The 24438-nt window shown below is 33.8% G+C and overlaps 1 protein-coding gene and 1 pseudogene across 4 annotated transcripts in view; one reads left to right on the plus strand and one right to left on the minus strand.

Moving 5' to 3' along the window:
• BMP2K (BMP2 inducible kinase) overlaps positions 1–24438 on the minus strand; it is a 129215-nt gene that overhangs the window by 39928 nt on the left and 64849 nt on the right. For 2 of the 4 annotated variants that reach the window (XM_042936110.1, XM_042936108.1), the window contains exons 5-9: positions 23351–23472; positions 21061–21142; positions 16497–16629; positions 3935–4038; positions 2367–2446 (exon numbers count right to left, since the gene is read on the minus strand). In XM_042936110.1, coding sequence (XP_042792044.1) covers positions 2367–2446; positions 3935–4038; positions 16497–16629; positions 21061–21142; positions 23351–23472 — 521 coding nt within the window. The remainder of the gene's footprint in view (positions 1–2366; positions 2447–3934; positions 4039–16496; positions 16630–21060; positions 21143–23350; positions 23473–24438) is intronic. The other 2 variants (XM_042936109.1, XM_042936111.1) reach the window with 2 other exon arrangements.
• Positions 11689–13097, plus strand: LOC122218116 (annotated as a pseudogene).

Here is a 24438-nt window from a genome sequence, read left to right on the forward strand (position 1 = left end):
AATGAAGCATTCTATATGAAGCAATGGGAAGAAAATGCCTGGGCAGATTAGGCAATAGGAAAACACAAACGTGACTAAAAGGAAAGACTGAGTAATCATTAGTATCAACACTACTGTGCAGCCTCATCTGCAGTATTACAATAGACAAAGCTGTTTTCTCTGCTTCCTTTCTTTTCCTCCTCCTTCCTATCACCTGAGCAATCTTCCTAAAACACACACTCTCTCCTCTTAAAATACTTCAGTGTTTCCATCTGGCAGGACAGTGATTCTCAACTTTTCCACTTTTAGATGCAAGTCACAGAAGTCTCACATGTTTAACAGTCCCAAGAGCAGGTGCAGGTTTCAGGGAAATAGAAAGGGGCTTTTAAGAAGTAAAGCAAAACATGCCACATAGTAAAGGCCGGGCAGATCGACAGTATTCATAAAAGCTCTAAAACACGTAAATAATGGTATTTAAAGATTTCTCCAATCACCCCTCCCCATTGATAAGTCTTGACATGAAAAAGACTATGTTTTAGACACATTTAAACTTTTTCAAGTTCTTTACTGATTATATCAATAAAGAGTAAATTTATATTATTGACCAATAAGCACCAAGGAACCTAATTTTTAATGTCAGGTACGGATTTGACATAATATGAATAGTACTGTGAATTTTAGCTGCATTAACTATTTCATTAGCTTATAATTGTATAGCTATGACTTGTGTCATGGTGAAAAGATATTCAAAACATCATTCTTGTTCAGTTGAGTCATGTTTTTTTAAAAATCTATATCTGCTTTCTTACAGATTTCATCATTGACAAAATAATTATTAAAAACACACCAATAAAATAAAATTGAACTGACAAGTCCTACAATAGTTCATAATTGCCACTCAACTGTAACAGCAGCTGCCAACTACAGCTACGTCATAGATAAGACAGTCACAGTGAATTCGTGCAAGTTAGATGCAACTTTACTCTTTCATCTCTTACTCAAAAGAGTATTTTAAATTCAAGTAAATGAAGATTTTTTTAGAGTGATGGTATATTTTTTTAAACGAAGTCATTCACAAATGATACCTTAATTTCTAAATAGCAAATTATTTTTTATTACTTATTTATTATTATAACACATCTAAGAGCAAAGTCACAAATCGTAGAACTGACTGCCAGTTGAAAATTCACTGGCTTAAAGGCCAAAGTCCAAATTTCTGAGCATAACATATAAACAAAGTTGTTCATGACTGGCATCTACCTACCATTTCCCACTCCTCTCATCTATGTCCCCTCACACTCCAGCCTTGCAGTTTCACAAAGGCCATTCTTCTTGCCTGAAGTGCCTGCCTGTTACAGTTTCACTCCCCATCACTCCAGGTGACTGACTACTCATCCCTCAAGGAAAAGTTAAGGCAAAAGGATTCTTTCTGTCCTTCTGTTTTCTCTGCTCCCAGCTTTCCCTTCCTCCACTCTTAGTTGCCTGGTATCTATCAGGTTGTAATTCTTTTCTTGTCTGTCTTCATTAGAATGTGAGCTCCTTGAGAATAAACACTGCTCCTTTTTCTTTGTGGTTTACAGTATCTATATCTAGCATATAACAACAGGTACATAATAAATATACTTTATGTATTTCAGTCAAATGAAATCTTTGCATGAGTAAAATACAGTACCAAAAAAGCTGTGACCAAGAAATGTCCCCAACTGCAATATTATACCTGTCTGATAATCTAAAATATAATCCTGTTTATTAAGTTTTAAACTCAAAGAAGCAAGAAAAAAAATCAATCATTAATTCAATCATTGATCAGATACACATCTTAACATACATAACACAAGTCAAACTTATCAGTACAGTGAATAACTATTAACGATAATTTAAAACTTCTTTACCAGTCTTACAAGTACTATAGCCGTTCATTATAAATTATACATAGTAATACATATTTTAAATATGTATTAGAATATATAAAATCGATTACAAATTTAGAATATTCTAAAACAGTTGCCTGTTTTTCTTTCCTTAAAAACAAATCATACCAGCTACAAACACAAAACATAAAATTTCATGAATTAGAGTTCCCATGTGATGAAATAATGATAACCCCCAAAATGATCCAATGTAACATCACTAGCTGCGTAACCACTTCTTAATTGCTAAGGGTGAGCAGTTCAAGTGAGATTGATGTCAAACTCCGTCCCTAAAGTAAGAAAACTTCTTTTGTACTTGTTATCTAAGCTCCTCATCACATGCAGTAAGGAACACACATTTTTTTTGTGTATAAGCGAAAATGATATTTAATCAATGACACTTGCTAGAATTAAACATCAGAACTATCCCCTTTTTTAAAAAAATGTCTTTTCAAATCTCAGCACAGCTTTGCCTACCTGGCTTTTATTTGGCTTTTCCTAGAAGCTGCTTCACTAGCAGTCATCGGTTCAGGAAGAGCTGAAGGAATAGAAGAATTCTTCGAAGAAAAAAATAAAACTTTTCATTTTGGTTTTCATTTCAATTGCAGAAAGTTTTATTTAAATGCTATAGATACACTCTTAAGCTTAAAAAGTACTGTCTGTGAAATACTTTCACCTCAGATACCTACAAAATATTCACATATATTTGCCAGATCTAATCTGCAAATACCACTTCATTCTACACAAATGTCACTTTCAATATTCATGTTCCACAGAATCCCTTGGAAAATAAACAGAACATCATCATATATCCACTTTACAAATAGGTAAATATTGGATAAAAAGAAGGATTATATTACATTTGTAAATCAATGACTATTTTCCAAATGACTTTGGAAAAGGCAGCAAACATCAAGCATATGAGTAAAGTGCTATTTCTATATACTGCAGATAATTTGCATGACACTGCTTGTAAAAAGTCTAGAAAACAAGAGCAGAAGACTTGTTTACGCTCTATAGAACGTTTGTCTTACAGTAGGCACCCAAATGCATATTTGCTGAATGAAAAACTAAAAATCCAGTTAAATGTCAAATGAATTTACTTTCATGACTATAATATTAGACCTGCCTGATTTTCAGCATCAACAGAGAATATATTACAGTGAGACTTAAAAACAAAAAAAAAAATAGTATCAACTTCCTTATTTTTCTAGTGGGATGGACTAAGTTTTACATACCGAGACATCTATAAGAACAAGAGCCAGAATGATCTTTACAAAGTTGAGAATGGCTTAAAATTAGTGATGGGTTTAGACTTTTATTAAAAATTAGCAAAGACTTGCCACATACAGTTAATCTGACATAGTTAGGTATACTATGCAGACTGAATATAATTCAAAACCTCTAAATAGTATTTATTAGCTATTATCAACTCATCACCTTCCATGGACTTGGCACAGGGTTTTTACATTTACTATTTGTGATCCTAATAATTATTACTTTGATGGAAAAAGAAATAGACATTAAGTAACTTCCCAAAATATACAAAATCAGTCACTGATAAAGACAGATCTGAACCCAAGTCTCTACATTTACAATACCTATGCTCTCTACACCAAAGGTAACCAAACTTATTTCAGTTTACCCAGTGCTTAGTGTCTCAGCAAGTTTTCATGACCCTCTCCAACTAAAGATCTAATAGTTCTGTTTATTTAAATGATAGGCCCAAACAACTTAATAATATTAATTTGTGCTGTGTCAAACAGATGTCACTGTGTGTCCCTCAAAAGGAAAAATATCCTGCTGTGCCCCAAGTCTGCAGTAGCTCCCTGGGGCACGTCAATACACAGTTTCTGGCAATTATGACTTTTTGTCAAAAATACTAATCACAAACACACTATCGGACCACTTGTCATGAAATAATTGTCACTTGTCATGAAATAATTTCACTTGTCATGAAATAATTCTGTAAGTATATGTATCTATATGTATATATCTATCTATATGGGATTTTAAATTCATATCCTACTTGAAAAACTACTTACATTGATGTTGGAGACTGGACAATCCTTTTTGGCAAATTTAAATGCAAAATAGGACACTTGAAATATGTCAGGTCTATGTTCTGGATCTGGTTCAAGCATGAACCCTGTAAGAACAGATTAAAATGTTAAGAAGTTTCACTGAACACACAGAAGCTATTTAGGGGCATGTTAAAAGAGTAAAAGGTATATACATATATTTTTTCCATTCTAAGATCAGTGATTCTAGTAAAGTTTGTTAATGTTATAGAAAATATAGAAATTGTTATTTTAGACATGAACAAATGTTAATATTCTTCTCACGAAGTGACACAAAACATGAGTTTTGTGAACTGAGGAATTATTCAAGAAAGTTCCAAAGCCACAGTACAAGTCCTTATTGTCATTATTATCTAAAATACCTCTCCTAATTTTCAAAGGATCCTGAATCAAAGAGAAAAAATGTAAGTTGTGTGCATTCTAATCTATTTAACAAAAGTAGTTCAGGGTTGACAATATAGTTTTCCGAGAACATTCTTTCTTCCCATAGTGATGCTAACAATATTCACCACATTTCTTATTTCTGCATGCTATTCACATCATGTTCAGAAGTATGAGCAGAGTTTTAAGGCTCTATTATAAGCAGATTTCACACCAGCCTCACAGCACTGCTTGAAATACCTGACCTTTTGTCTAACCAAAACGATCTTTTTTTCTAACCAAATGACCACTTGACTATTTCTTGGGTGACTTTTTAATTCACAAGTTCGCAAGAAGGCTGACATTTATACTCGATTCTATAACTGAGAAATTCGTATTTTGTTAAAACACCTCCATGTTCTAACTCTGTTTCACTGATTAACTCTAAATTCTTATAATGTTCAAATCATTTTTAAATCTATTTGGAATCTATGTATAGCATCAATTAGATCTGAGGTTTGCTAATAAAATTATAAATAGAAAAATCTAACTATATAAATGACTAAACTAAAATTAGAAATCAAAATGAATTAAATCGTCCTTTCAAATTTAAGCAACATTTGAACAATGTGTAATACATATGCAACAGCATGATCAGCATGGGTTAAAAACACAGTTGTGTAGAAAATGACACTAACCACAAACTTAGAAATTGATTTAGGAAATTCTAAACCCTGTTTTAAAAATACTCTGCACATAACTTGATTTTATATGCTTAAAAAGGCTAACATATATCACTTATAAAATTGACTTTTTATTATTTTATCACCAGTGTTAGATGGAAATAACCAAAAATATTTACTATTAGTTTGTCTTTAACTTCATTCCAGAAAGGATTCGGGAAATCTACAGTTTATTTTATCCTCCAAAATTATATTTGTTCTTGATACCAACAAACATTAAATATTTTAAAAGTATAATAGTACATGATATGAAAATAAATTTAAACACTTTTAACAATAAATGCTTATTCATATAATTTTTAAAAACCAAACAAATCACAAGAAACCTGCCAAATTCACAAACTTACTCTGTTTTTCTATTCTAACAATTAAGTTTATTTCACTTTTAAAATCTAATCTCAACTGTAGCAAATTATAATATTTATATTTATATAAATATATAATAGACCTGAAAAGGCATAAAAAACTATAGATTTTTTAAATATATGAGAAAATTAGAACTAACAGAAAAGTAACAGCTGAGGGCCCCTCACCTCCCAAAAAAATCTAGGATAATGATGTCAGTAAAGAAACTGTATATGATTTTGTCCTATAAATGTAGGCCAAAAATTTAGCTCTCTACTTTATAGCTGTCAGAACAAATAGAGCAACATGATCCATTACAAGAATCACAGTATACTTAGTACGAAAACAAACCAGGTACTAAGAAAAAGCACTATTCCTGATATTGAAAGCAAAAAGTAAATTCTCCTTGGAGTCTTTATAAAAAGGCTCACAGAGTGAACAATATCCTTAAGAAATCGCAGTGAGTGACAAAGGGCCATTCCTTCCATGATGATCAGTGACATAACACCTAACTGCATTTCAGCACAAGAAAATCTATGAAAGCAAAGAAAAGTATGACACAAGAATATACTTTTCTGGCCTGACTTAATCTAGGAAAATCTTTTCAAGTATCTAGAATAGAAAAGAATGATCCTTCAGGCAATCCTATATATAGTTTCTTTCTTAGTAATGAAAAGCAAGGGAAAATAAATTTGAGATTTCATGTTCTCTAACCAGTGTCTTTATAGGTAACTCTCCCAACTTAGGCACTGCACAACATCCCCTAATTATTAGGTAACCAAGCTGTGAGTAACCAAGCTGATATCATTTTATAAGCAAACAAAAGGACATCTAACACCTGGCTCATGTTTTCATGTAGGACTACATCTACTAAAGTCAGTTTAAGTTTGTGAACTGTACTGATCCCATTCATGGTACATAAAATCAGTTTAAACGGTCATGACTATCATTTATTTTAATAAAATAGAATATAAAATATTAGAGTGCATTAATATGGTAAGTATAAGCAATGTTTCATGAAACCTGTTTTTTGTGTGTGTGTGTTTGTGTGCGCGTGTGTGTATGTGTATGAGGTCATAACTAAAATGTAATTTTTACTATGGATCTCAGTTTGAAAACCACTGTACTAGTGACCTCTCTCTCTACTTTATAACTCATTCCTCTCCAAGAAAAAGACAGTGAGTTGTCTAATTGTTAGATAAGAAAAAAGAAATAAGCAACCACATTTATCAATCTCTGATACTCTTTCTTTCAGAACGATTCTCAGGACATGTTATATTCTCTCTGCAACCATGTTTTGTAAATGGCGTGCTTCTCGGGAGGAAGTCTATGGCTTTCCAGCATTGCCTATCACTAGGTGTAAGTAAATTTGGGGATTGAATACAGATTAACAGGTCCATTTGCCTTCAGATCTAAATTTCATTCTGCAATCTGCTTTATTAGTATTGATGTTGACACTTTTACCTGATGAGCTCCTGTGTCCTATCTCTGACTTGATTCTAATTCAAAGTATAAGAAGACTGAAATCCATAGGTAGAACATGGCTATATTTTTATCTCTGAACATTTTTATATTAGATATTATCAGCCATTTAAAAAGAAAAATATCAATAAGGCATCTTTAAGCATTTAATTTAAATAATATAATTTCCCAAACTGTCCAAGAGAATGGGTTGCAAAATGTACTCCTGGATTACTGAATGATATAATCTGGAGTAGAGAGGTATCAGCTCTAATCTAGCTAAACAATGAGGCATATCTACTAAGAATGACAACTTCAGTTTTTTAAGTAATTTATCCATTTTCTCTCACAATAATTAAACCTCAAGTGTAGTGTTTTAGTAACTCCTACTTCAAAGACAACAAAACCATATCATCTACAAATATATAATCCTGAAATGATTGATTAAGAAATATATGTGTCTAGTTCATCCAAAAGTTAATCAAGTGTTTGAGTTCAAAAATAGGGGAGGGGGGCAGAGAAGTTAGAATACACCCTTGTTTACTCAATTTAAAGTGATCATGTGAATCCTCATGGAACATTCCCACTGACCTTGATTCTACTGAAAATATAAGATCAACTTTTAAAATATTAGCCACATGGAAATGAAAGGCTATTTCTCTGTTCCTCTTAATTGCATGACTCTATTGATACAAACACTACTAACACACCCTGAGAACACAAAATAGTCCGAGCATTGAAGGTAGTGTATGATCAAACCACCACAGTACTTCCAACTGGAGTATCAGACAAAAAACACTTGCCCAAGGCAGCTGAAATAGTTATGTTTATAACAAACTTTGTGCAGGGAGGTACAACATCTATGCATATTCCAACAAAAAGCACAACTGATGGAGCAGCAGTGGCTGCTGCTGTAGCACTAACCAAGTTAAAGTACAGTTTCACCAAAGACTCAACCCAAAAATTAAATAAAGTCATTCCCGTTCAAGTTATACAAAATGATAGATCCACACCTGGACCTAAGTAAAAGTTAAACCAGCCTCTCCAACAGCTCACCAAATTTAACAGGAAAATACTTTGGACAGAAGTCTCAAAAGAATTTATCTGCTTAAAATCTTGCTCAATTGTTTTCCTTTCATAAAGACACTTTTTCTCTCCCAAAGACTTCTATTTACTACGCTTATAGTAAAAAAGCTAAAAAGAGAAACACCCACTCTGATTGTACAACAAAAATACTCTAAGCATTAACTTGTTATTTTTATCTGTTAACCTATGGAGATTATCACAGAGCTTCCTCAACTTACATGGGGTTACATCCCAATAAACCCAATGTAAATTAAAAATACTGTAGGTCAAAAATGTAATACATTTAATTAATACATTTAATACACCTAACCTACTGAACATAACTTAGCCTAGCCAACCTTAGACATGCTCAGAACACTTACGTTAGCCTGCAGTTGGGCAAAATCAGCTAACACAAAGCCTATTTTGTAATAAAGTGTTGAATATCTCATGTAATTTATCAAATACTGTACTGAAAGGAAAAAACAAAATGAATGTATGGGCACAGAATGCTAGAAAGTGTCATCGTCACCCCCGTGGTCACGCGGCTGAGTGGAAGCTGCAGCTCAATGCTGCTGTCCGGCATCATGAGAGCAATGCAACACATCTCACTAGTTGGCAAAAGATGAAAATTCAAAAATCGAAGTATGGTTTCTACTGAAATGGTATCACACCCATTGTAAAATTCAAAAACCAGAAGCTGAATCATCATAAAACCAGGGACCAAGTGCATTAGAAACTTCTATGTTAGGAATATAGGTCCTACATAATTTATTCTATGGAGTGCTAAAATGAAACTAAATTTAACAGCCAATAACTGTGAACTGTGTTCAATCATAACTGAAACACTAAATGGCACTATAAATATACCAGGATAGTATATTTGGGATAGTCCTGGTAGCTGTCCCTAGAAGTCACTGATCAGAGCCCTCTTTCTATATCTGCCAGAGCAGTAACTCAGGGGCAATGACTGGAAATCTCCAAGAAACTCCTATCTTAATCTTTCATTTCTTTCCAAAGGTACATTAAAATGTCTGAGATTATTTTCAAAAATAATATAGAAGAGTGGGTAAGGCCATACATGAAAAAAAGATTGACTGTGAGTTCTTAATCACTGAAGTTGTATAACAAGTACATGATAATTCACTGAACTGTTCAGTCTTTATTTGTATATTTTTTATTTCCATAATAAACTTTAGGTGTATTAAAAACAAGCAAGAAAGTTACTGTTTCCCCACAGAAAATAGGTATTAAAATAAATTTATTTATTATTAAAATGATTGGAAGTAACAAGTCTTAGTATGGATGTGGAGAAAAGGAAAGCCTTGGACAATGTTAGCGTGCAAACTGGCGTAGACACTGTGGTAAAGAGTACTGGAGGTCCCTCCAAAAGTTAATATTAGAACTACCATATGACCCAGTGACTCCACTTCTGGATATTTATCCAAAGAAAACAAAAAGAGCTTAAAAAGGTATCTGCACCCCCATATTCAGTGCGGCATTATTCATAATAGCAAAGGCATAGAAGCAACCTAAGTTTCCACTGATGGGTCAATAAATATCACACACACACACACACACACACACAAGAATACTATTTGGCCATTAAAAAGGAAGGAAATCTTGCCATGTGAAACAACATGGATGGACCTGAGGGCATTATGCTAAGTGAAGCTAAGACATAGAAAAACAAATACCATATGATCTCACTTATATGTGGAATGTTAAAAAAAAAAAAAAATTAACTCATAACTATAGAGAACAGATTGGTGGTTGCCAGAGGTAGAGAGGGGAAGGGATGGACAAAATGAGGGAAGGTGGTCAAAAGGGACAAACTTCCAGTTACAAAATAAATAAGTTCTGGGGATTTACTGCACACAGCATGGTGACTATAGTTAATAATATTGCATTACATATTTGAAAGTTGCTAAAAGAATAGGTCTTAAAAGTTCTCGTCACCAGGTAGAAAATAACATGTAACTATGTGAGGTGATAAATGTTACCAAGACTTATTGTGGTGATCATTTCACAATACATACATGTATCAAATCATTATATTACATATCCGGAACTAATGCAATACTATATATCAACTATATTTCAATTAAAAAAAAAAAAAACAAATTTAAGTCAAGTAGATAAGCTGAGAAAAGCTTAAGTTACAGAACTATAAAGCAACTGAGAAGACCTAAAAGTAAGAAAAACAAAGCTTTCCCTGCTGTTCATATAAATCACTACATCACTGAACAAAATAAGCAGTGAGAAACATAATCTTACTGGTTGGTTACATTTAACACTATATTCTTGAGTATTTAACTTATGGTAAGCCTTTGATACAGCCACCATTAATCTGTAAAACCAAGTTCTGCTTCATAGCATCCAAAGAAATCTCTGAAGGAAATGAACATCCTAATGCATTTCTGAAACTCATTACCCAGATGCCCTGCCCCTTACCCAGAAAATCAAAAACTGGGTTCGCTCAGGAAGAATTATAATAATGATATCAGTAGTAGTGGTAGTTATTGGAGTAGTAATAATGGTACTATTAAAAGCCATGTCTTACTGAATACTTACACATGCTTACACTTTTCATACTTTTCATAATTCATTTAATTTTCACAACTGTAAGAGGTAGATACATTTAATATGCTCATTTTATAAACTGGATTAAGATAAATGGAGGTGCCCAATGTTATGAATCAAATAAGTGACAGAGCAGATGTAGGCCCAGGCCCTTTGGCTCAAGGCCTTCTTAATGTCTACAATGTACTTCTTTAACCACCTTACAACACAGATGCTAAAAGAAAGGTAAGGCAGCCAGCCCTCTGTTCACTCATGGTAACTACTCAGTAATCCCATCAGTTATGCTTCCCTTTCTCCTCTAAATGCTCTTTAAGTTCTTTTCAACTCTTAGATCCATAATGAAAGTGCTTCTTCTCTCCTCCCTTCCAATTCACCTTTATTACTTGCCCATTGGAAAAGTTAACAAAAGCTAAGAAGAAAAACTCCTAATAATTGATTCTGCTACTTTTAAGATGAAAAGTCAGCAGGAAAGTAGGATGAAATTAATAGCTAAACTGAACTTTATGGACAGTAGGTAATAATAATTACCCTTGACCAGATTAGTGACAAAAGTATATGCAAATTCTTATGTAACCACAAACCATACACTTTTAACAAAGATTAGGCAGAGCTATTTCATTTTCTTTTTTTTTTTTTTAAATGTATATTTAAGAGAGACGAAGTGCGAGCAGGGGAGGGTCAGGGAGAGAGGGAGACACAATCTGAAGCAGGCTCCAGCCTCTGAGCTGTCAGCACAGAGCCCGACACGGGGCTCAAGTTCATGAACCATGAGATCATGACCTGAGCCAAAGTCGGATGCTTAACCAACTAAGCCACCCAGGCGCCCCAGAGCTATTTCATTTTCAAAAACCCTGAGTCATATAAAATAGAGGCAAGCAGCATTAGTAAAACTGTTAATACTAAAAATATATATGGTTTTTAATGCTTTGTTTTATATTAATACGTGGGGACAACTACATTGTATGAATAACCAACTAGTAATAAAATGTTTCACTTTGAAAAACTATGAGCACAACTAGGCAATGCCCAGTTTTCTGAATGTACAATTTGAAAGCAATGTAAATCACTAATTATATTATCATAAAAGGAGATGGAGAAACCTAAATAGGACGGTAGGAAACAAGCAAGGTCACTTGTAAAAAAATTCAAAGAATAAAACTGCAAAGAACCTAAGTGTTTTCTAAAAAACATTGCATTGTAAATATGTTCTTGTTTAAAAAAAATCTCTACTATTTCCGGTAGCAGCAGTTCGAGCCGCCAAAGCAAAATGGAACAAAGTCAGAGTGGTGGTTATGGCCCTGGAGGTGGCGAGAAGGATGACAAGGTCAAGAAAAAGAAGTACGAACCTCCTGTACCAACCAGAGTGGGGGAAAAAGAAGAAGAAAACAAAGGGACCAGATGCTGCCAGCAAGCTGCCACTGGTGACACCTCACACTCAGCGCTGCTTAAAATTACTGAAGTTAAAGAGAATTAGACTATCTTCTCATGGAGGAAGAATTCATTAGAAATCAGGAACAAATGAAGCCTTTAGAAGAAAAGCAAGAGGAGGAAAGATCAAAGGTGGATGATCTGAGGGGGACCCCAATGTCGGTAGGAACGTTGGAAGAGATCATTGATGACAATCACGCCATCATGTCCACATCTGTGGGCTCAGAACACTACGTCAGCATTCTTTCCTTTGTAGACCAGGACCTGCTGGAGCCAGGCTGCTCAGTCCTGCTCAACCACAAGGTACGTGCCGTCATAGGGGTGCTCATGGATGACACGGATCCCTTGGTCACGGTGATGAAAGTAGAAAAGGCTCCCCAGGAAACCTATGCTGATATTGGGGGGTTGGACAACCAAATCTAGGAAATTAAGTAATCTGTGGAGCTTCCTCTCACTCATCCTGAATATTATGAAGAGATGGGTATAAAGCCCCCAAAAGGGGTCATTCTCTATGGACCACCTGGCACAAGTAAAACCTTATTAGCCACAGCAGTAGCAAACCAAACCTCAGCCACTTTCCTAAGAGTGGTTGGCTCTGAACTTATTCAGAAGTACATAGGTGATGGGCCCAAACTCGTTCAGGAGTTATTTTGAGTTGCAGAAGAACATGCGCCATCCATCATGTTTATTAATGAAATTGATGCCATTGGAACAAAAAGATATGATTCAAATTCCGGTGGTGAAAGAGAAATCCAACAAACAAGGTTGGAACTGTTGAACCAGCTGGATGGATTTGATTCAAGGGGTGACGTGAAAGTTATCATGGCCACAAACTGAATAGAAACTTTGGATCCAGCACTTATCAGACCAGGCCACATTGACAGGAAAATTGAGTTCCCCCTGCCTGATGAAAAGACTAAGAGGCACATCTTTCAGATCCACACAAGCAGGATGACGCTGGCCAATGATGTGACCCTACAGGACTTAATAATGGCTAAAGATGACCTCCTGGGGCCGACATCAAGGTGATCTGTACAGAAGCTGGTCTGATGGCCTTGAGAGAACGCAGAATGAAAGTAACAAATGAAGACTTCATAAAATCTAAAGAAAATGTTCTTTTTTTTTTTTAATTTTTTTTTTAACATTTATTTATTTTTGAGACAGAGAGAGACAGAGCATGAACGGGGGAGGGGCAGAGAGAGAGGGAGACACAGAATTGGAAGCAGGCTCCAGGCTCTGAGCCATCAGCCCAGAGCCCGACGCGGGGCTCGAACTCACGGACCGCGAGATCGTGACCTGAGCTGAAGTCGGACGCTTAACCGACTGAGCCACCCAGGCGCCCCAAGAAAATGTTCTTTATAAAAAACAATAAAGCACCCCTGAAGGCCTCGACTTGTAAGCGACCACATCTGCCTCCAAGGAAATAGTTGGGAGCGTCCCGAATCCTCAGAGGGATGAGGCTGGGAAGCCGCCCAGAGAAACCCACGTTCCAGTTGATCTCTCTTAGCAAAACCTCCCGTGTCCTTTTTTGAGCACGCTGTGTAGGGTGACCGCCAGGCTGCCTTCATGTGTTGGCCACATGCAGTGCTCTCCCCCCAATAAAGTGAGCTCCTCCTCAGTTCAAAAAAAAAAAAAAAAAAAATCTCTACTTTGTAAACCTTTTATTACATCAAGACAATATTTAAAAAGTAAAGCCCAGGAGGTAAAATAGCAACATTTACTTGAATGTTTTTATTTTATTCAAATTTTTTTCTGTCCAGCTCTCAGACAGAAGTTTAAAACATTAATACATGGTCAAATTTATATTAATGTTTATATTAACAGATAAAAACTAAAATCTATACATTTACTGACAAATAAAGGAAGCATATGATGTACAGTAAGGTGTCAATGAACTAGAGCCCAATTAGATCCTAAAATTATCAAAAGTGTTTAGGTTTTCCTCCTTTCCATTACCCACAAACACATACTTATACACACATACACAGAAACGGGAAAAAACAACCCAACTCAAGAAAAAAAGATCTTACTACCAGAAGCAAGCTAAATCACAAATCAGTGTATATACTCTCCAGTCTCTCATACAACAATGTCCAATGAGAATATTCAGAGTTTCCAAGACACTGCAAGATCCCCAACAAAACCCTCAGTTGTGATTAAAACATTATACTTAGCAACAAGACAGTCACAATTACAACGATTTGCAAGGACCTCAATAAGGTTAAACTTCAATTAGCCAGAACACACAACAGCCAAAGTAAATTAAATTCCTCAATCTGTTCTTTGAGCATTCCAATCAAGAGTTCTTTCATGCTTTTAATGCCCTAATTTTTGGACAATGAAGGAGGAAAGCTACTGAACAGATGGGTTAGGAGTCTGTTTATTCAAATATACTCCAAAGGTAGATTTGCTTTTTAAAAAATCACATTCTATCAAATGGCAGGCTAAAAATAACTGGGATAATAGGAAAAATAGAGCTGGGTCAGACCCCTGAGAAACTATACAACTTTGTCAACCAGGGCACTGACAAAAACATTAACTGGTACCTGGGAAGGTAACTCAGACTGCCCAGGCAGGTAGTTTAATTTGGCTGGAAGCTGCCACAAGGATATAAAAACACATCAAAACAAGGCTGGAAGTACTCAACCAATAAAGATAAAAATGGAACTCTAAGCCAGCAAGGGTGCTATTCAGGGGGCCACCCATTAATAGGGAGCAGCACTAAACAGAATTAGATCTCTCTGTGAAGAAAACCCCAGGTACAAACACTCATATTTAATGTTCTCCAATTAGAGCTAAAAGTCTTCATACTGGCAGTACAGCAGCAAAGCTTAGGGCTATTTCCTTTCCCCTATAAACTGTAACAGCTCCTCCCCCACCCCATTACTCTGGTTCCCTTTGCCTAGGAAGAACATTCCACATGAAGCAATGTAATTTTGTGTTCAACTGACATAATTCTCCAATTTCCAACACGTTTCAGCAAATCTGCATAAATACAAAGATTATTCTTTAAATAAGTATGCAAAAGCAAGGCTAGATATCCCTTTATGATCCATTTTCTTTTGACCATTATTCTATTGGCACACTGGCCCTTTTCTTTTGGATTTACATAAGGCTTATAAATTATAAAAGTTAGCCATCTGCCAAATGTGTAACAAATATTTTTTTTCCCGATTTGTCATTTAATTTTATGCTGGGGTTCATGGGTTGGGGTGGGGAGGGGAGACTTTTAATGGTTTAAACTCATATGTTAATGGATTCATTTTTTCTAGTTCCTGAGATTTAATGCCTTGCTTATAGACTACCCACTACAGTGTTATAAATAAATTCAAGACTATTTTATTCAAGTACATTTATGTTTTGTGTTTTTTACATTCAGATCTTTGATTTATTTCAATTTTTAGCATAACATTTGATGTAGATTTTCAGGTTGGTGGTTTTGTCCACAAATGTCTAATAATTTTTTTGTATTTCCACCTATTTTTTTGCACCGAGTTCAACAGCAACTTTATATTATAAAACATCAGATATATTTAGATTGGCCCTCTTTTCTGTTGCATTGATCAGTGTGGCTGGAGGCTATGACAGGAGATGCAAAAACAGAGTAGAAATGCTAGAAACATCTTAATTAAAACAGTGTGGAGAGGTGTTGTTTAAATAACGCAGCTTCCTAATATTTTAATTTTAATACCTGATGGTACTCCTCCCCAACCCAATCATCTTTTTCAGAAATTTTACCAAGTACAAAAACAAAAAATTATAGTATCCATCCAAAAGGAAGAAAAGAACTCTTAAAGGAAGCTAGAAGGAAAATGGAGATATTTCTTTTGGAGTCAGGGGCCTACAGGACTACCCCTTTCTGATACTACTTTAGGTTGTTTTCCAATAAACAATTCATTATCAATAAAGAATAAATATTTAAAAGAGTGGCAGGGGCACCTGGGTGGCCAGTCGGGTAAGTGTCCAACTCCTGACTTTGGCCTCATCTCACAGTTCTGCAGTTCGAGCCCTGCGTCAGGCTCTGTCCTGAGAGTGCAGATGGAGCCTGCTTGGGTTTCTGTCTCCTTCTCTCCCTCTCTGCCCCTCCGCTCCTTGCTGTCTATCTCTCCCTCAAAATAAATAAAAATTTTTATTTTTTAAAAAGTAAAAAGGGTGGCCAAATAAGCTACAATATAAGACTGGTAATACTTTAATCCCAAGAAGCAACAGGTCTGAATGTTTAGATTTCAAAGTACAAAGACTAAGTAATTAAATGTTTTGCTGTAAGTTTTTCTAGAAATTCCAGCTTCCTTAATTACATAATCTCTATGTTCTACAAAAGCTTATCTAGGGGGCTTAAAAATATCAATGTACTAATCAGTAATTAAGCTGTTTTCATTCCTATGAAAGTCTTACAAACATTTTTAATGTTTTTCTTTATTATAGTTTCACAAAACTATAACACATGAAATCAAAATGCTAAGTTTTGGTAAAGAGATGTAAATAGCCCACCCTAAGTAGAGTACCTTACAATTTTTTCATAAATTCTTCCAAGTACTTACTTATTAAGCAATGTATGTTATGGGAGTAACGAGAATTGTCTGGGACGGTGAAGCTGCCATCACAGATAGCAACCTGACTCTCACCAAAAGGAAGAGTGAAGAAACAAAGTTTATACAGTAAACATCCCAGGGCCTGTAAAACAAACAAGTATGAATATTGTCAGATGAAGTAATCAATCACAAGACAAAAACACAGCCCCAAACCAAAAATGAAGTATGTTATTAAACAAACAAAAGCCTAATGTTTCTAATACTGGATCAATCCTTTCACAAATTAAACCAATTAATGGTGTAATTAAACCCATTACTGTGCTTAATTTTTTAAAAAATATTTAACTGTATCATTTCCATATTTTTCTCTCACATCTGTGATTAGTTGGCTGGATTAATGTTATCATGGAACTCTAGATCATGAATGATATAACTAAAATTAGAAGCAGCAGGTTCCTCTTGGGAGAAAAATTATAGTTTTCTTTCACTAGGAAAAAAAAATATATTTACCACATAACTAGCATATAAATAATGAAGTCAACACAAGGCTTCTTCTAGCAACATTTTTTTAATTCAATATAAAACATGTTATAAAATCCTGGGATTCAAAGTATGAGTTAGCCAGCACAGTTAATTTTATCAAACATCAATACATTTTTATTTGACTATTCACTAAACACGTGACATTATTTCATATCAAAAAATTAGTTCTCTACCTTTACATATAACCCTATAATTTTTATCCTAAATATACTAATCATATTTCTACTTTGCTAATCTATATTAAAAATCACAAAGGGCTCTGTCTGCTTCACTTGCATGGCTTCATAGTGCAGCACCAATAAATCTACTTGCACCAATAAATCTGACAATGAAGACAAAACACCCTAAAACGCAAATTATATTCTGAAGAGTAGCATAGGAAATTCCCAGCTAAGCTGCTAACAGCTCAAACCTGAGAAGCAGTAATAAAACGTGATTTTCAGCTCAAGAAATCACTATGCTCTTATAAGAAGTGTCACATACAAGCCTTAAGAGTGTAAAAGTTATTTCTGGGGTGCCTGTGTGATTCAGTAGGTTAAGTGTCTGACTCTTGATTTTGACTCAGGTCATGATCTCACAGTTTGTGAGTTCGAGCCCCACATCGGGCTCTGCACTGTTTGTGCACAGCCCGCTTAGGATTCTCTCTCCCTCTCTGCCTCTCCTCTCATTCTCTCTCTCTCAAAATAAACTTTAAAAAAAAGTGTAAATGTTATTTCTAATTCTAAACAGACTGTAATAAAATTATCCAATAGTCAGTATACAATTATATCAGCAATACTATTTGGCCTTATATCACCTCTCTTTTGTTAGATTTTCTCCACACATCAACTTATTAGCACACTCAACTAACAAACACACTACTTTTATAACTACCATGAAGATCACAATATGCAGAAGCACCTTTGTAAGTCTGACAATATTTACAAAACATTATTTTCAACACAGTCTTCCAACAAAGTTTAAAAGCTCTATAAATTTTAATTCTAGAAGAGTAATTCTAGTAAGTTCAAAAACATTACTGTGACTAATGAAACGGTAAAGATTCTGAATGGAAATAACCAGTTCAATGTCACTTAAAAATATTTATACTGCTTTTTTCTGTAAGGCAGATGTTTTCAGCATTTATATGTAGCAAATTGAGCTTAAGGCTTCCCTAACAGCACTAAAAAATACTATTAATGGTGTAATATCTGCATTAAATTACACCTTTCTACTGCCCAGATGACAGTCTACGCACAAGAGATCTGCATTTTATCCAGTTTTATCTTGTCAATCAAACTTTTAATAATGTGTCTTCTGTTAGAGTAAATGTTGTGGGAATTTCCAGATAACTATTTTAGATAGCAATGCCAGTATCCTTAAAAAATATAAATCGAAAACATAAAATACTCTGCTTCACACAGCGTGAACACAACAAGGTGTCCTAGTTTTTTCACATCAAAGGCATTTCCCTCTATCCATCTGATACAATGAGAATTGTTCAAGAAACGGGAGGGTAAAAATGACCTGATTTTGAAGGCTTCGAATACCATCAGCTTCAATTTTCCTCATTAAAAGATAACATGAAGCATCTCTCACTGAATTTCCTAATGCTTATAAAATCAGCATCCCAGTTCTCAGGATAAAAATAACCTACAATGGAAACTTCCAAGCAAAAAAAAAAAAAATTCGCCAAAATATAAAGTGCTAAGTGAATACTTTAACCTCAGTATGATAACTCCCTGAATCAGTACTATGCTGAAATAGAAACACAATCTCTGACCAATATGAATTGAATAATTTTTCTAGTTATTCTTTCATTCACACCTAAAATGTTGCAAGATACTTCTGTTTCACCTGAGTGAATACAAGAAAAAAAATGGCATTATGAAAATTAAAATTCTACTTCTGTCAAGCATATAAACACAGATTCTATTTTCTGATTATTTGCTTCTTTTTTCATTTTCTTTGAGTAATCTATTTGTAACCCCACAGCTATACTTATAATTTAAGTTCTGTAATTATCCATTATAGAAATATTACCCCATATCCTAATCTATAAATGGTATAAATTTTAAATTTATCACAATTTAGTATGCTGCCTGGCACACATATAAAGTCTAATGAAAAAATGAATTAAAAAAAGGATTCTCTCCTTTTTGTTAAGATATGGGGTAACAATCATGTACTTAGAGACTATCTTTTCATTCAAGCCTTGATAATATCCAAACAGTAGTTAAGCTATGATGTCTGTTGTTTCCTCTGGTGTTGAAATACTCTTTTAGGTAACATGGATTTCAAAAGCAGTCACAACATTAGATTAGGAAAAACTTCCACGATCACCTCTTCTAATACCTTCATTTTATAAATTAAAACCTGATTGGATGTGCTTTCTACATTATACTATAAACCATTTACTATAAGCCATTGAATGTTAATGCTGAGAAAAAGCAAACTGAATTTGAATTACAAGCTGGTAATCTATAAGCAGTATCAAATCAAACTTATCCATTGAGTCAACTATGTATATGGTTAAAAAGTACCACAAGATTTAAGAATCACTGGTAAAAAAAAAAAAAAAAAAAAAAAAAAAAAAAAAAAAAGTGTACATTATGACAGATGAAAAGATATCAAAGATACTTTTTTTTTTTATTACCTTGCTAGAATATTTAGTATCCCAACCCCTATAGGAGGAGGTCAAGAGAAGAGAACCAAGGAGATATTCATTTGGTTTCACACATTATGCTTGACTACTTTCTAAATTATTATGCTTTTAAAATAAACATGATTTTTTTTTTGTAAAATCTAGAAGTATTTCCAATGGAATTTTTTTTCTACAACCTTAATACGGTCACTAGTGGTAGATATGGTTAATACTTGTTGAATTTAAATGAATTCACATTTAAAATAGAGTTTCTTGCTAATTTATGAAACAAAGCCAAAATATATTCCCTTATGAAACAAGCTCTAAAAAAGTATATGCATTCTAACAAAAAGTTCAATTATATAAAATATGATCAATCTTAATAATGCAATCCAGATATACGGTTGACCCTTGAACAACACAGGGGTTAGAGGAGTCAATACCCCACGCAGTTGAAAATCCATGTGTAACTTTTGATTCCCCTAAAACTACTGATAATCTACTGTGAAGCCTTATCAATAACATAAATAGTCGATTAACACATATTTTAATATGTATTATATACTGTACTCTTACAATATGTAACTTTTTCTTAGTTTTTTCAGTATTTCTAGGCTGCCTGGTTCACCTGCAAGTTTTTTCAGATCTGTTGCAAATCTCCAAAAGGTTTTCCAATATATTTATTTTTAAAAATCTGCATATTAGAGCACCTAAGTAAGCTTCTGACTCTTGATTTTGGCTCCGATCATGATCTCAGGGTTCACACTGACAGTGCACTGACAGTGAGGTACCCTGCTAAGTATTCAGTCTCTCACCCTCTCTCTCTGTCCCTCCCCTGCTCCCGCTCTCCCTCTCTCCCTCTCTCACTCTCAAAATAAGTAAACTTAAAAAAAAAAAACATCAATATCTGCAAATTAAGTTCAAATCATGTTGTTCAAGGGCCAACTGAATATGCTAAGTAAGATCTTCAATATGTAGAAATTAGTCAATGGCTTGATTTTAATTAGAAAAAAAATTGACTCATGTTAGTTTCCATTAAAAAGATCTTAAAAATATTTCTAAGAATTACTTAAGATTTATGACCAGCTTTTCCATACTGCACTCAATCAAAATTACACTCAATCAAAACATGTTTACATTCATATGTAATATAAATTCTAAAAAATACTGTGGCAAAGAGTTACATTATATGGAAGTCCTTTATTTGCTTTTTTATACCTAAGCTTTCCATTTCAGGATTAAAAAGATAAAATGTTCTATTTATTTTCTTCTTCTGTATAGGAATATACCACTTTCTTCTACTTATTATAAAATACCTTTGGGGTAACAGGGGGAAAATAACCAACTGAACTCAGATTTTTTTTTTTTAATTTGGTTAGAGAAAATGTTAGCCTTTCTTGGCCTTACCCAGATATCAGCCTTGGTGGTGATGGGTTTCCCTCCATAAAGGTTGATCATTTCAGGGGCTCTGTATGACAGAGTTGTATACCTGGCAGTAAATAAGTGAAATGGAGTGGAGATATAAAAAAAAAAAAAAAAAAAAAAAAAAAAAAAATATATAGATACTACATTGTTTCTACATAAAATGCTACAAAAAACTTTTAGATTCAGTAACATTATATAGAAATAATACTATTTTTAAAAAGCTCATTAAAAGTCCATCAAGATTTAACAATACAAAGCATCTATACATGTTTTATTCAACAAATGCGACAGCATCTCTAATGATATAAAAACTTAATTTTAATTAAAAATCTGAAATAAAGACAATGGATTGAAAATATAGTTTTCCTTGAATTTGTTTTAAATAATATAATTAGACTCTAAAACTACCCTAATCAAAATACTTTAGTCCATTAATTTAAAAACAAAATGTCTACCCACTCAAAAAATTATATGTTTATTAAGGAGTTTGTTTTTATGGACTCTAACATAATTCCTGGCACACAGTAGTAAATCTCCTCTAGGTCTGTTTTTATCGCTGTTGTTTTAAAAGTAATCTAGTTGCCATCATTCTAACTACATTAATTAAGAACACTTCTAGAACTGACTGCCATCATAAGCTATTTGGAATTAAAAGACACTGAATAAATCTTTACCAACATAAAAACTCTAAATCCATTATGAACAGAATATTTTAATAAAGTAGTACTCAATCTCATAGCAGAAATTATTAGACTTTGGAAGGACTACCTATATCATGGCATAATTTAATTTTGAGTGTTGATATGTTTCATTTTGTATGAAATATCTTAAGGCTCAACATCCTATCATCTTACTTTTTCGAAATTACTGACTGGTGAGAAATTCTGAATGACAACACTACGAGGAGCAACCTGCAAAACTGAAATACAAACTGCACGAGGACAGAACTTCTGTTCACTGCTATACTGCAGCACCAACAATGGTGTCCACTGCATGGTAGGCCCTGAATAAACACCTGTTAACTAAATAAATGGTTAGACCATTACCTCCTCAACTGAGCCACAATGAGCACAAGAATTCCTCATGAGCCTGCACTCATCACTACTACAAAATTCTACTGAACCTTAAGATCTCAGCAGTAAGAAATGAAAATTTCAGCAAGTCAGAGATCCTAAAGCAGTTATAAATCACAACCAAATAATTTTTAAATTATATATATACATACATACATATATACATACACATATATGTGTGTATATATGTATATATACATATATACATATATACACACACACACACATACATATACATATATATGTATACAAACATATATCCCCAAAAAGCCAATTCAGTGATTTGTTCTTGTGTTCTTCAGGACATTTATATGTTTACTAAGGAGTTAATTTTTATGGAATCTAACATAATCACCATAGGCTATATTTCCTGAGTAGAAATACCTGGTCTAGAAACCCACTGTGTTATACAAATGGGCCAGGGAAAGATCAGCTCTCCTTGAGTTCTTTCAAAATGCATACTGCAATTCAAATGATAGCTCTTAGTCTTAAACAAATGAGAAACTGTGAGGAAGAAAGGAGACCAAGAAAAAACAACTACTCAGAAATTCCTATTCTGACAGACCTTTGTGCATTCTTTATCATTTTATTAAGGTAATTTAAGATTTACCTAAGATTTATAAACAGTTCTATTTTCTAAATGAGAAAACAGAAAAGGGAAAGGTCTTTATAGATACTCTAGCAACCACAGAAAGTATAAAACTAAGAAAAATAGAGCATATATGACATATTTCTACCAGAGAGCTTTCCAATACACTAGTACAAAGTAACATGTTTTCCAGAGTTTTCATTCCATGAACAAGTCAATCTTCTTCATCTTAAATATAAAGTAAAAGCTTACTTTTCAAATAATTTATTATCTTCCTAATAAGAACAAGTCCTCAGTATCAGTAAAAACACAATGTTTAACTAAACTCAATAATTACTTAAAACTCCCTTTAATAATTCCACAAATTACTCAAACTTAATAAATTTCTTGATAAATACATTTACAATGTACATGAAAAACTTGTATCTATGATAAAATATATTTACTACTGAGCTACAGCAGACATAAATTAATCAATGTCTATGGAACAGAAATATTTCAAAGAAATCTATAAATGAAATACCTAAAATCTGTACTAGCAAATCTGGTCCATAGACTTAAGTTACCTAAAATTCCCATGAGACAAAGCACAATAAAGATAGAAACTTACTTTTTAATTTCTTCTTCTACTAGATTAACTCCATCTTTTTGAGGATTAAGAAACTTATTCGTGGCACTGCCAAAGTCACAAAGTACATAGTTTCCACTATCATTCAACAAAATATTTTCTACCTTCAGAAAAAATAAATAATTAGTAGTATTTTCAAAGTGAAAATTATGCTTTCATAACCATGTTTTTACAAAATAAACACAAGGTTTGTGCCATATATACAAAGAGAAAGACATAAGATAAATCATGAGGAAGGCCAAATCAATCAGACCAAAAATATACCTGACAATGTCTACTGTTTCTCCTACTGAGAACAGAGAAGTGCTCCTCCCATCCCAGGATGATTTCTGCAGGGGTCTATAAGCCCTAAATCCTTTTAAACCTCTTCTATGAAAAAGAAGAACTAGTAGCAGTTGAAGTCTAGACTGTACCTCCATTTTTCATTCTGACACTTCAGCTTATCTATAGACAAGTAACAAAAACCATTAAACTTCTACCTCTGGTTGACTCCTAATTCCATTTTTATCTAAAATGCCGCACTAACAAAACACAGTTTTGACTTTATGTGTTAACTTGGAGATCAGTGTTGTAGCAACCTGAATACATGACATACAGAGGAGAGTGTGGGTTCACATCTCAACTCTGCAATTTGCTACCATATGTCCCCTTAGACAATATGCTGAACTACTCTTGTGCTTTGATTTCCTTATCTACAAAATGGGGAAGCTAACAGTATCTGTTACATGGAATTGTTGTAAAAATCGTATGAGTTAAAACACGTAAAGAGTTAGAAGAGTGGCTGAAATAAAGTAAGCACTCAATAAATGATACTATTATTATTACTACATTTTCTCCCATAACATTTTCTACCTTTATAATGCAGTCTTGGATGAGCTATTCAATTGCTCTCCACTCTACCAAAATACTCACATTACAGTTTGTTCTTCTTCTATATTTCATATTTAGTCAACTTTTTAAAAGATTTGCACACAACAAAGATTTGTACAAGACATCTACTTAAAACAAACATAGGTTTGCATAAATTTACACAAGTAAAACGAACTAAACATATGAAACAGGGCCTGTAT

The sequence above is a fragment of the Panthera leo genome, chromosome B1, assembly GCF_018350215.1.
Source record: "Panthera leo isolate Ple1 chromosome B1, P.leo_Ple1_pat1.1, whole genome shotgun sequence".
Taxonomy (NCBI): Eukaryota; Metazoa; Chordata; class Mammalia; order Carnivora; family Felidae; genus Panthera; species Panthera leo.